General features: G+C 44.1%; 1 protein-coding gene across 1 annotated transcript in view; it reads right to left on the bottom strand.

Moving 5' to 3' along the window:
* The window catches only part of LOC129696300 (acyl-protein thioesterase 1-like), a 45,427-nt gene extending 31,245 nt beyond the window's left edge, over positions 1–14,182 (bottom strand). Inside the window, exons 1-2 of the mRNA XM_055634076.1 lie at positions 13,915–14,182; positions 2,967–2,998 (exon numbers count right to left, since the gene is read on the bottom strand). Of these exons, the coding sequence (XP_055490051.1) occupies positions 2,967–2,998; positions 13,915–13,983 (101 nt within the window). The 5' untranslated portion in view covers positions 13,984–14,182. The remainder of the gene's footprint in view (positions 1–2,966; positions 2,999–13,914) is intronic.
* Positions 14,183–14,439: the final 257 nt, after the last annotated feature.

Genomic DNA, 14,439 nt, shown 5'->3' with positions numbered 1-14,439 from the left:
AGGGCCCTCTACAACTGCAAAAGGACCTCTTTGCTCCGATACTCAACTCCTCTTGTTACAAAGGCCAACATGCCATTAGTTTTCTTCACTGCCTGCTGTACCTGCATGCTTACTTTCAGTGACTGATGCACAAGGACACCCAGATCTCATTGTACTTCCCCTTTTCCTATCTTGACACCATTCAGATAAAAATCTGCCTTCTGGTTCTTGCCACCAAAATGGATAACCTCACATTTATCCAGATTAAACTGCATCTGCCCACTCACCCAACCTGTCCAAGTCACCCAGCATTCGCATAGCATCCTCTTCAAACTTCACACTGCCACCGAGCTTTGTGTCATCTGCTAATTTGCTAGTGGTATTTTAAATCCCTTCATCTAAATCATTAATGTATATTGTAAATAGTTGCGGTCCTAGCACCAAGCCTTGAGGTACCGCACTAGTCACTACCTGCCATTCTGAAAGGGACTCGTTAATCCCTACTCTTTGTTTCCCGTCTGCCAACCCATTTTCTATCCATGTCAGTACCCTACCCCAATACCATGTGCTTTAATTTTGCCCACTAATCTCCTTTCTGGGAGCTTATCAAAGGCTTTCTGAAAGTCCAGGTACACTGCATCCACCGGCTCTCCATTGTCCATGTTCCTAGTCCTCAAAAAATTCCAGAGGATTAGTCAAGCATGATTTCCCCACCAGGGGCACCGCACAATTGGCAGCCCCAACAGTCTGTGTGTTTTATCGTCTTTTTTTTAGCGTGTGTTAAAAGTCCGTGTAAATGTTCTCAGTCTGTTTTATGTGAGGGGAGAGGGAGGGGTCGGGGGAAACTTTTTTTTCAGTTTCTTACCTTGCCAGAGATGCAATTAACTTTCAGATTGCGTTCTCTGGTCACTCTGCAGCCTACCATCGATCGAGCTGGAGGCCTCCTCGGACTGACTTTGGGCCTCACCGCGGGGTGTGGAGTTACATCGGAGCCGATCCCTTGCCTGGGATCGCTCCAACCGTGGCCTGCAGACTTACCATCAAGAGCTCTCAGTCTCGGGAGAGGCTCGTCGGGAAGCTCCAACTGCACAGAGGCTCGACCAGCCCCGACACGGGGTCCGATCATCCGGCGAGATGGAATTTACATCCCCGATGCAGGAGCTGAGCACCTCGATGCAGAGGGTCCAAACACTCCCAACCGCGGGAGAGCTAAGGTAAGAGATTTAAACTTTTTTTTCACCTTCCATCACAATCAGGAATGTGGAGAAGGCACTGTTGTTGGTGTTTATGTTCAAATGTATTTGGTGTGTTCCGTTGTTTTCTATTTGTATGACTGACTTGGCAAATGAAATTTCTCGTATGTTGCAAAACATACTTGGCTAAACGTATTATTGTGATTGATTGTGAAATCCATGCTGACTTGGACCAATCCTGTTACTGCTATCCAAATGTGCCACAATTTCATTTTTTATAATTGACTCCAGCATCTTCCCCACCGATGTCAGGCTAACTGGTCTATAATTCCGTTTTCTCTCTCCCTCCTTTCTTAAAAAGTGGGATAACATTAGCTCCCCTCCAATCCACAGGAACTGATCCTGAATCTGCAGAACATTGGAAAATGTTCACCAATGTGTCCATGATTTCTAGAGCCACCTCCTTAAGTACCCTGGGATGCAGACCATCAGGCCCTGGGGATTTATCAGCCTTCAGTCCCATCAATCTACCCAACACCATTTCCTGCCTAATGTGAATTTCCTTCAGTTCCTCCATCACCTTAGGTCCTCTGGCCACTAGTACATCTTCTCACTCGTATTCGGTAAAATTTTGCTTATTCAAAGCATGTACAGTGAATTACATTTATTGTTCACAATAACAGGAATAGACAGAAAACACTTAACTAGGAAACACATCGATAAATAACACCCCTGTCAGAAAAGTAATTGGGTTCAGAATGTGAAGGGATCATCAGGCTGATCTTACATCATAACTCAATTCCAAAGATACTGACAGACCTGCTGAGTACTTCCTGCATCCTTAGTTTAGTTTAGAGATACAGCATGGAAACAGTTCCTTCTGCCCACTGAGTCCACACCGACCATGGATCACCCGTACACGAGTTCTATCCTACAGATGGAATTAACCCACAAACCCACACATGTTTGGAATGTTGGAGGAAACCGAAACACCCAGCGAAAACCCACACGGTCACAGGGAGACTGTACAAACTCCGTGCAGACAGCATCGTAGTCAAGATCGAACCCGGGTCTCTGGAACTTTAAGGCAGCAACTCTACTGCTGCACCACTGTGCTGCCAAAACATTCTGTTTCAATTTCAGATTTCCAGGATTTTGACTATTAAAAAACCATTGTATATCAAATATTTCATTTACATCATGCTACTTGAACATACTCTTCAATGTATAAATGGTTCGTGTTGAATTAACTTCATTAAAAAGGATTTCCAACTACCACATCATGTACATTTTCAATAATTAGCTACCATGTGCTTTTGTCTGTTTTTTAAATCCAATTGTATTGTTAATTTTGTAACCAAAAGTGAATTGTCATATGTTTGTGTACAATTCTGAAAATGAGGAATAATTCAATAATGTTCATATTACATCTGGGCAATCCTTCTGCTTGTAGTCTTCCTAACTAATCCAAACACATGCCTATCGCATACATGCCTAGAGAGTGATCTCTACGTTACGTCTTGATAGTGGGGAAGGAATACAACTGACCCCCAACATTTAGCTTAGACACAAACATGGACCCTTTTTAAACGCGTGGCCACTGAAAAAAAAGTACTGAAATCCGAGTTGATTTTAGCCGAGGAAAACAAAGCCATCCAATTTAAACATGACCTTATTGATCTTAATTCCACACAGATTGCCCAACTGAGAAACAGGGCACTATTGACTAAAATTTAAGTTTCATAGTAATTTGTCCATTGCACCTGAACATATATTTTTTTAATCTCCTCTTACCCAGTGTCTCCCAGTCCATGGAGAAAGATAACCTGCAAATAAAAATAAGAAAACTGTAAAAGATTTATATTAAACAAGCTTTAATTGTAAAAAAATCAGTTTGTGTCTACATTGAAATGCAAATTCCCTAATAAAAATTGTCACAAATTCTCCTTGCATGGCAAATATTCATACAATTGACACAGACCTTTATTTGAACGTTGCAGCTCAAATTCACAGCTCCAAACAAACTTTAGGATCACTTAATTGTTATTTGATAATATAATTTCCAGTCATATTTATTACCTTGTGACAATATGGGATTTGTATACTGAGTAGCTCACTAGTCTAAAATTAGTTCTGTATATGTATGAGTTTGTTTCAGTGTCAGAATGCAGTCTGACTGATATTTCATTTTCAGAGTACAGACATTTATCATATATAGCACCTCAAATATAATGGCAAAATGCTATTTAGGTACTGCTAATTAAATATGTACCTAGGCAACCAAGATGTTAAATAATCAAATAAACATCTGGTCAATAATTATGGTCAAAAACTTGGTAACATAAAATGAACCAGTAAATGCATCGATAAATATCACTCCTAGATGTGAGTCACAACCGCAATTGAGTGGACACATCAAGGATGTTTGGAGAACAAAGTTGCAAAGATGTAAACATGAAGGGGGCAGTAATTCGAGTCTAGAGCCGAGGAACAGGAATGTGACAATCTTTGTTCCGTTTGAGATGAACATAAATTTAAATGATAATTGTAGGTTGAGGCAAATAGAGAATCAAGTGAAAAGCAAAGTGCTGGAGGAACTCAGCAGGGCAAGCAAGGTTTTACATCGGAACACTTCCTCAGACTGATTGTAGTAGAGGGAAGAAAGCAGGAAAAGAGAGTTCATCAAGTGATTTGGTAAATTATTGGATCATTAAATAATTGAATGAATGACAGAACAAAAGTGTTTAATCATGTGCTACATCGTTTAAGAGGTAAAAGCCCTGTCCCACGGTACGAGTTCATTCCAAGAGCACTCCCGAATTTAAAAAAATCAAACTCGTGGTAAGCACGGAGAATGAACGTAGCGAGAATGTATCTTGACAATTAAATGTATCTTGTAGCGGGTCCGTCGGAGCTCGGGGACTTCACTTAGCGGCTCGTAACACTAACTGCAGGTACTCGGGAAGATTTGTTAACGGCAGGTAAGCACGGGAAGACTCGTGAAGATTTTTCAACATGTTGAAAAATGTCCACGATAGCCCCGAGTACCGATGAGTGGGCATTACCGTAAATCTCCGAGTTCGAATCAGGGCAAACTCGGGAGAGCTCTTGAAATGAACTCGTACCTTGGGACAGGGCTATACATTTTTCTTCCTCCACGTATTTCTTAGAAATCTTTCCATTGTGCTCTTTCAAGTAATTAATTCCTGACCACAAATCACCTCCAATTATTTTCAAAATTTAAACCCATCTCCTTTGGTTATTGAACTTTCTGCTGCAAGAAACACATCTTCTCCAAAGAAAATTATGTAGAAACAAGGAGCTGCAGATGCTGGTTTATTAAAAAAAAGTGGTGGAATAACTCAGCAGGTCAGGCAGAACCTCCAGAGAAAACTAATGTTATGGTTTGGGGCCTATCTGAAGAATAAGTAACAGGGGAAAAGATGTAGTTGAGATTGCTCAGGAAAACAGCATAGATTTAGTCATAGAGTAATACCAGGGCTCGAAATTAACGGTTGCCAATGGCCACCTAAAGTCCCGCCGGGCAACCCTAAAAGCCGTGTCATTTTGCCTGGCTTGGCCCCCCTCTCTATCTCTCTCTCACTCTCCATCTCCACCGTATTATTGTGATTGATTGTGTCCGGGCCGCCGGGTCTCCGCTCTCCGGCCGCTCATCATCCGCTGGCACGGCCGGCCGCCTTGCACATGTGCACTGCCACGGCCAGCACATCCTCGGCTGCCCTGCACATGCGCACCACTGCCACGGCCTGCACATCCTCCCCCTGCACATGTGCACAATCCGGCCAGCACATCATCGGCCGCTCTGCACATGTGCACTGCCACGGCCAGCACATCCTCGGCTGCCCTGCTCATGCGCACTGCCAGCACGGCCAGTCCTATCTGGGACACATGACGATAAAATTCTCTTGACTTGTACTTAAGCAAAAAAGGGTTCTTGGGAAAAAAGAACTACCTTAAATTTAGTTGCGTCTGGTTTGGGTAACTATGGTAGGGTGAAGACTATTCCATGTTTTAATTGTGCGGGGGAACTGCATGGAGCAGCCAGCATCTCTGGATAGAAGAAATTGGGTGACGTTTAGGTTAGAGACCCTTCTTTAGACTCCCTCTGGTTTTAGTGTTTTTAATTTAATTTAAAGATACAACGCGGAAACAGGCCATTCGGCCCGGTTCCACGCCGACCACCCGTACACAATATATATGTGTGTGTGTGTGTGTGTGTTTTGGGGGGAGGGGGGTGGTTAGTGTGTGTGTGTGATGCGGCAGGCTGCTCCCCTGAATTCCATAGAGCTACCGACAGCTTTCGTGCATGAGACGCACACGCTTCATTTCCAGAACATTCTGAATGCGTGACGCACGGTAGTTAGCGTGTGTGCAGGGGGGTAGTTAGCGTGTGTGACGCCGCAACCACACTTTGGGGGAACAGACCCAACGGGTCTGCACTTGGTCTAGTACTTATTAAAAGTCTGGATGTTTTCCCTCTTGCTTTTCAAACTTGAACTTTTTCTGTGATTCACATCTCCTCGAAGACCCGACGCAGTAACGGAGAAATATTACATATTCCAGTAGAGATTTACCTCATGATTTCACAAATCCCCTCATCTGAAAATTTGGTACATTGTTTCCCGAGTTTTTTACTAACTGCTGGCCAGCTGATGACGTCATGCTCTTTGCTCATGCCCCACCTGGCACATGGCCCAGGCCCCCTCCCCCCGGCTCTGGATTAAAGCTGTTGCTGTCCTCGCGGCCTGCGTAGCGAATGAAGTCACGCCCCACCCCCTCCCTCCCGCTGCTAACCGCTCCTATCCTGCTCCTCCCCCTCCCCGCTGCTACCCACTCCATGGGCTCTCTCTGCTTTTCGCAGACCACTCACTCGCCCGGCTCCTCTCCACCTCTCACCTCTCCCCCCCCCCGCCGCTTCTCATCCCCTCCCCTCTCTCTCCCCCTCTACTATCTCTCGCCCCCTCCCCCCACCTCTACCCCCCCTCTACCCCCACCCTCTGCACCCCTTCCCACCACCCCACCCCTTCCCACTACCCCACCTCTTCTCCCCCCCCTTCTTTCCCTCCCCCCCCCCCCTTCTTCCCTCTCCCTCCCCTCCTCTCTCCCCCCCTCCCGTGTGTATGGGGGTGGTTAGTGTATGAGTGTGATGCCACAGGCCCCTCCCCGCCGCAACCGCACGTTGAGGGAACGGGACCCAACGGGTCCCCCTTGGTCTAGTTTTCATTAAAGTTGCAAATTAGTACGGTAAACTAATGTTATTGCAAGTCGGTAAACTATACTGCATTCTTCGTAGTGTGCAGTGGTTACCGAAGAGCAAATGAACTCCTGAGCTATTGAGTGTGGGACAAGATTTCAGCTGGATCACCTTCCTATCGCTATGATCCATTTCCATTCTGAGCCTATAATGAAAGATTATCCTAAAGGATAGACTAGGATAATCTTTCATCCTGTCTCCCCTGAATATTTGTAGCCTTTTTATTGTGCCATTGATCTATTCCTGCTCTTTTGATTTCGAGTATCAAATGAATAGTTGGTTCTCTATATCAGGTTTATGTAACTGGCTCATATAAACCTGAGCCAGTTATATTCTCTCTATTGTCTGCAAAGGTTTTGTTTTCGAAGTATGACATTGCTCCGAGTGCAATATGTTGTTGGACAAAGGTTCTAAGATTTACACCTTGGAAGCAGCAAATGTGTTTTCGCACCAGGAGGTGTATGATTTTGTGGGAACATACAAGTGGTGATATATTATGTGTCTGTTGTCATCGGTAGTAGAGCTTGATGGTTAATGTAGTCTACGCAAGTTATCACAACATATTTTATAGATGGTATAAAGCATTAAGTGGGCCAAACTCAACAAAACAGCAGTGAAGGTAGGTGCCCACTTGATAACCCCAATGATATACTGGCATCTACACAATTAATTTTGTGCTTGTTGACACGTAGATAGTTTACTATTACATATGGAGTTCGTTATTGTCCTTTAGCATGAGTGTGTGTTAGCAGTTTAGCACATTTTCTGGTATTAGGGTAGCACGTACTTTGTGTTTTAATGTTAATCACGTTCCTATCTGCTGTATTCCAGCTACTTCCAGGCACTTCACTTTTACAGGGCTCTCACTTAACTTTTTTTCTCTGTTTCCAGCCGGGCAACCTAGGCAGCTTTTTAGGTTGCCAAATGACAGTTTAGGTGGTCATTTAAGACGGCTTACATGACGTGTGATAATGTGCTCAGACGAAGTGCGTAATTACCAGTCGGAATTATACTCAATGAAGCATTCACATATTATTTCTGCTTCAAATAAAGTCACAAACTAAACATATTCACCAATCAAGACATGATCTGTACCACAATCACATGCAGCAAATTTATAATACAGTATCTCAACTCTTTTTACACGTTGCAATGAATGCAATTTCTATTATTTCTTTCCACTTCAAAACAAAAATGTGCTTGGATTTTCAGCGTATGATCAACCTTGGTGAGACCAAGCTCAGGCCTGGCGATCGTTTCGCACAACACCTCCACTCAGTTTGCAATAACCAACCTGATCTCCCGGTGACTTGGCACTTCAACCCCGCCTCCCATTCCGAATCCGACCTTTCTGTCCTGGGCCTCCTCCATGGCCAGAGTGAGGCCCAGCGCAAATTGGAAGAACAGCACCTCACATTTTGCTTGGGTAGTTTACACCCCAGCAGTATGAACATTAGCTTCTCCAATTTCAAGTAGTTCTTGCTTTCACCCTCCTTCCCCTGCCATTCCCAGCTCTCCCCACAGCCTACTGTATCCGCCTCTTCCTTTCTTTTTCCTGCCCCCTCCCTCTAAGTCTACCAGCTGTGCCACTATTTTGTTTTCCAACACACAAAAAATGATACGTTGATCACGTTGTTACTAAAAAAAAGAAACTATCCATTTTCAGTCTCAAATCTCTAAAGTTATGCTATGTCCCCCTTTACCGCTACTGTATATTTTAATTCAGTTCAAGACTATGGGGTAGTACATTGGCCATAAAGTTGCTCCCTAAAAGTGCCAGAGACCCGGAATTGATCCTGAATATGGGTGCTGTCTGTATGGTTTGCTCTTTTCCCTTTGATCGCATGGGTTTTCTCCGGGTGGTCTTGCTTCCTTCCACATTCCAAAGGTGTGCAGGAACCTTTTTCAGACCCAACCCAAAACGTAATATTTTCCTTTTGTCCGGAGATTCTGTCTGACCTGTTGAGTTACCCCAGCTTTTTGCGTCTATCTTCAGTATAAATCAGCATCTGCAGTTCCTCCCTACATACACGATACTATACGATAGAACTTTATTAATCCCAGGATGCAAATTGTGTGTGTGTGGGTATATATTATACGCTCTCACACACACACTATATATATACTAGACCAAGTGCAGACCCCCAGTCTGTTCCCCCAATGTGCGGTTGTGGGGGGGGGGTGGCGGCATGCAGCGTCACACACACTAACTACCCCCGCCCCCCCCCAGACACATGAACTTTTTTTCTCCCCCAAAAAAGACTTCAGTTCTGATCCTTACAAAATACAATTATACTCTGTGGTGATCCTGCCTGCTGCATTAACATAGCAAATCCATGGTAAACACTGTTTGCCAAAATAGAGTTATTTCCTTTCCGTTTCCCAAACACATCAATATTTCTATAAAACTAATCTTTCATGTAGGAACTGCAGATGATGGTTTGCACCGAAGATAGACAGAAAATGCCGAGGTAACTCAGCGGGACAGGCAGACATGGATAGAAGGAATGGGTAACAAAGAAACTAGTAATACCAGACATGATACTAGAAGCAACTGGGTTTCTCAAAAAATCAAGAAACATTGCTAAATATTGTCAAGAGGAATGCAGCCAACACATAGTAGCAAATTGCCACTAATTCCATGAATTCTAGTGTGGGAGAAACCAACTGTGCAGCCCTTATATTCTGAAAATCTAATTAGACAGTTTTAATCTGAATAAAATAGATTGAATTTTGTTTAAGAGAAAGAAAACAGTATAACATCCAAGGTTTCAAACTGAAGTATATATTGTTTAAAAATACAAATACAAGGAAAACCCAACAAATGATACTTAAAAAATTATTAAGAATTAAAATAATGTATTACAGGATTAAAGGAATACAAAAATGACAAAAATGTCTAAATCTATTTCCAAAGAGTAGAAAGAGGATTGTGGACTAACAACTAGTGCAGGATAAAAACAAAATAATGGGAGACTTGAGGAAAATAATTGAATGTACTGAGAAAATAAAGGAAATATGTTAAGAAATTGCAAATATTTAGCCATATTTTTTCCAAGCTCACCAACTCAGGAAATGTTCCAATGTGTGAGATCACATAACTTGTAAACCCAGACATGTACAGCAAGTCTCTTGTGAAAATTAATTCACATAAATTCAATTAAACAAAACAGAAATTAGTAATCCAAGCCACCAGATTGTCCCCAAAATCTAGTTCACTAATGTTCTTAGGGGGGAGAAAGAGAGGGCAAATTAGCCTTCTTTACAGAGCCTAGGCTAAATCCAACTCGGTTTGGCTGCTGCTATTTCTCAAGAGAACTAGCAAACTACTAAACTGAATCATCTTCACACTAAACAAGAACAAATTGAGATGTGCAATAAATGTCAAGCTTGACAATGCCCACGTCATGAAAATAAATTTACATAGATTAGCAAGTAGCAAATGACACTTTACTTACACGAGAACGTTGCGCTAAGACGATGTCTTGATCTAATGTCAAGCGCAAATAAATTAAAGACAGTTATCATTCTGATCCTGTATTAATATATCCCAATCAAAGACATCACTTATTACTAAAGATAGCTTGTGCTAAATATGGCATCATTACTATGGTGGATAAGAGAGAACTGTGAAGGTTAAATTTATGCTTGCCATGAAAGTAGGCATCTGCATGAAATGCATAAAAACAGAAACAAACATTATGAATTACATATTCCAGTCTGAAGAAGGGTCCCGACCCACTCTGGTGAAAAGCCATCAACTAAAAGTTTAGAACGGAGATAAGGAAACACTTTTTCACACAGCTGTGAGTCTGTGGATTAAGCGAGTTCAGTATTCCGAAAAACGCAAGGAATCATGGGATTTGTTAAAGGTCGTAAGCTATAACGGTAAATAGATCTCAGCGCTATAGATGAAGTGAGTACTACTTGTGGTCCGATTTTTTCAGTGGGAGATCGGGTGGGGTGGGAACGGGCGCGGTGAGACCCGCAAGCGTTGCCGGATCATCATCACCCCCCCCCCCCCCCCCCCAACTCGAGACGTCCGGACCGACAGGATACCTGCCCCCAGGCACAGACAGAATACCGGACTCGCTGTAGAGAGCTAGATAGGGTTCTTGAAGATAGTGGAGTCAGGGGATTTGGGGAGAAGGCAGGAACAGGGTACTGATTGTGGATGATCAGCCATGATCATATTGAATGGCAGTGCTGGCTTGAAGGGCCGAATGGACTACTCTTGCACCTATTGTCTATTAACCGTTTCCCTTTTCACACATGCTGTCTGTTGAAGATTAAAGCAGTGAATAAAAATGAAAATCAATAAATTGTGAAATGAAACGGCTAGTAACACACAGCAATAACTCTGGAATGAGAAACAGAATTAATAAGTCATGTCAAATGTTTTTGTCATATTCCTAACAATGCCTTTGATCTAAAATGATGAGCCATAACTTGGCCATTATCAATCTCATCGTTAAATTCAGCTCCAAAACCTTGAATGTAAACACCTGGGTTGATATTCCTGTGCAAATATGCTGTACAAATATTTCCAGATGAGACTTTAAGGCAAAACCTAATTCGGATATTAAAAAAATCCCAAGGCAGTATTCTAAAGAACAGCTGACAAATCTATCCTTGGTTTCCTGACCAGTTTTCAAGCCATCAACGACAAGTATAATCCTGGTCATTATCAGCATGCTGCAATCTGGCCACAAAGTGAAACCCAGATTTATTTAAACATTTTTTATTTTGTTAAATGCTGTTAGCTGGTTATGAACTTCAATTCTGATGATTGGTGCTCTATTCATTTAATATCATCTATCATCCCAAGAGACATACACATGGACCCACTGAGTCAACGCTGACTATCAAGCACCAATTTACATTAATATTTATATTTTCTCTGTTCCCTACATTTCCGTACAGATTTTGATTACTCACTTACTTACTTGGAATAATTTATCGTGATCAATTAACCCATCAATCCATGTCTTTAGGATATGGGATCATCTGGATGAAACTCACCCAGTCACAGGGCAAATACATAAACTCTACACAGACACCATCAGGAACTAGGAGGTCAACATTTAACACAGCTCACTGGTGAGAGCAGCTCTACTAGTTGTACCATTGGAACCCAAGAATGGAAATCTTTCAATTTCCCTTATTGTTAATGGTTCTGATCCTTAATGCAGCTATAAAAACCCAATTAGTCCACTACTCTCTTTCCCCAGACACCTTCAAACAACTCAGCCACCTTTCATCTTCCAATTGGTCACATGTTGCTAAATACTTTATTGATTTTTTTTTTACAGGTGTATGGTGGAGAGCATACCGACTCGTTGTCTCATGGCATGGTTTGGTGATCCAAATGTCAAGGACAAAGGAAACCGCAATGATGGTCATTGCCTGGTCCAACACAGGTTCTGATCTCCCCGCCATCGAAGGGATCAACAAGAAGTGTTGCCTCAAAAAGGCATCTAATATCATTTATCACAACACTACACCAGCAAATGTCTTCTCACTGCTAGCATTGGGAAGAAGGCACAGATGTCTGAGAACCATTACTTCCAGGTTCAAGCATTAACCAACCCCCCCACCCTACATCAGTCTGAAGAAGGGTTTTGGCCAGAAACGTTGCCCATTTCCTTCGCTCCATAGATGCTGCTGAACCCGCTGAGTTTCTCCAGCACTTTTGTCTACCTTCGATTTTCCAGCATCTGCAGTTTCTTCTTAAACACTTCCAGGTTCAAGAACAGCTTTTTTACATCAATCAGTTCTTGAAAAAAATCTACGCAATCCTACCTCACCACTAAACCACAGTGGGTTTTATACCACCACAGTTGCTCTATGCATGCACTTGTGTTTACTATCATGGTTTACTTGGGATACACTCCTGGAACTGTGCATCTTTATTTACTCCAAAACTTGCATTTCAACGTCATATAGAGAGGTTGCACGGCAGTCGAGATCACGATCCGTGACACATAATGCTGCCATGCAACGCCTTCTGGAGTACAAGAGGTATACATGAGGTAAGCACTTACTATGGCTGCCAGTACAGCGGGCCGGTGTTTGATGGCTGAAACCCGGTGGCAGGGCTACAGACAGCCGGGCACTGGGGGGGGGGGGAAATCACCCCGTGGGGAGGTCGGGAGGGGGGTGAATCACCCAGTGCATGGGTCGGGGGTGAATCTCCTCGTGTGCGGGTCAGGGTCCGGGGGGGGCGGTGAATCACCCCGTGTGGTGGTGGGGGTTCGGTGCCGGTGCAGCGTGGTCAGTGACTCTGGGTGGGCGAAGGGACCAGACTATCCCCAACTCTGCTGCAGCTTACGGGGACGTTGACGGGCTTACGGCCCCGTGTGTCCGCTGCCTGGAGCTGAGGCCCCGCTCCACCCGGCCCCGTGTGCTGACCCACAGCTCGTCACAGTGGGAGACGGGGCGGAGGGCGGCCGTGGCCGGTCAACGCTGACCCCGACGGTAGAGTGGGGGCGGTCCCTAGGGATCCGCTCCTTCGGCCGTTTACACCTTGGTGCTCAGGTTTAGAGCGCTCAGTCACCCTCCAGCCCCGGGCGGTCGTGGGCCGGGACTTGCCCTCAATCCGCCGGCATGCTGCTCTTTCGTAAGTCAGTGAGCAGCAGCAGTGATTTTGGCAGTTTTTCTCTCACAGTTACCCCTATTTCCACCGCGCAAATATTGACCATTTTGGCGGTTTTAACAGGTAAGAACGTCTGTGTTTCATGTGTTACTAGTGTAGGCCGGAAGCTGCCTTGTATTCCAGAAGGATTGAGCGACTTCCATGCGTCACGCCCTTTGACCTTATGTGCAACCTCTCTATAAGTACATACCAGAGTCAGATATCCATCATAGCATTAATCATCCATTTACCTTTGAGTTGAAGGTATGGGATTCAAGTCCCATAAGTGCAAAATTCTACAGTAGAGGTACAATACAAAAGCAAGGGAATCCTTAGGGGCAAGAAGTTCTTGTCTGTCGGGTTAGGTGAAAATGTTCTCGTGACAATATTCTGAGCATCAGAGGAGTTGGCCCCAGTGTTCAACAATATTTATCTCTCATTCGATGTTACAAAAATAAATTATCGGATCGTTATTCATGCGACTGCGGAAGTTGACTATGTGCAAACTGGCTGCCTTTTGTTACAACATGGTTCCTGTATTACAACATTATCAACACTTCAAAAAGTACTTAATTAACTGTAAAACGCATTGGGACCCTGCTAAGCGTTATATAAATAGATATTGTCCTCATTTCATGGTAAATACGTGGAAGCAACAGCAACCTTCCTCTCCACTTCCCTTTAATCCCGAGCAACTCGTTTCTTCGCGACGTGAATTAATCAGTATCTCCGATTCAGTGCACTGCACGGTGAACCGAATAATAATAATAATAATAATAATAATCAATGAAGCTGCGCCCGTCCTTTGTCCATCGCCCTTCAGTGAGACTCACCGCAGCCGTTGCTTTCTTGGTAGCGGGGATAATGATAGGAACCGGCGATGACATATTGTTACCGCACATACACAACAAAAATATCAGTCGTCCAGCTAAGCCCCAGGCCAACTCCACGATAGGGAAGGACTCGCCCTCAGTGTCACCGCAAAGCCCTGTTCCTGGGCCGCTAAAGCCAGAGATACTTTGGTTAAAGCTCCAGCTCCAGCTCCACCCGCAGCGCAGCGCAGCGCAGCACCGCCAGCCGACAGCTCCCGACGGAAGTCCCGCCTCCACCGCACACCCATTCGACGTCCCCGCAGCCGGACGTGGCCGACGCCAGCTGTGGTTGGTTGGGAATGACGTCAATCATTTGGGGGGACAATCCTCGGCGCACTGAGCAGGCGCGGCGCCCATCTCAGGGACATGCGCAGTTGATGATTGTGCTGAGACTTTTGGTGCATTTCTCTGTCCCGATGAGGGGGGAGGAATAATAATGAACGCGAATAAATGTCTTTCTCAATTTATTTAAAACTAATTATCTGC

The sequence above is a fragment of the Leucoraja erinacea genome, chromosome 4, assembly GCF_028641065.1.
Source record: "Leucoraja erinacea ecotype New England chromosome 4, Leri_hhj_1, whole genome shotgun sequence".
Lineage (NCBI taxonomy): Eukaryota > Metazoa > Chordata > Chondrichthyes > Rajiformes > Rajidae > Leucoraja > Leucoraja erinaceus.
Note: the sequence above shows the minus strand (reverse complement) of the source record. Positions and strands in the feature narration are given on the sequence as shown.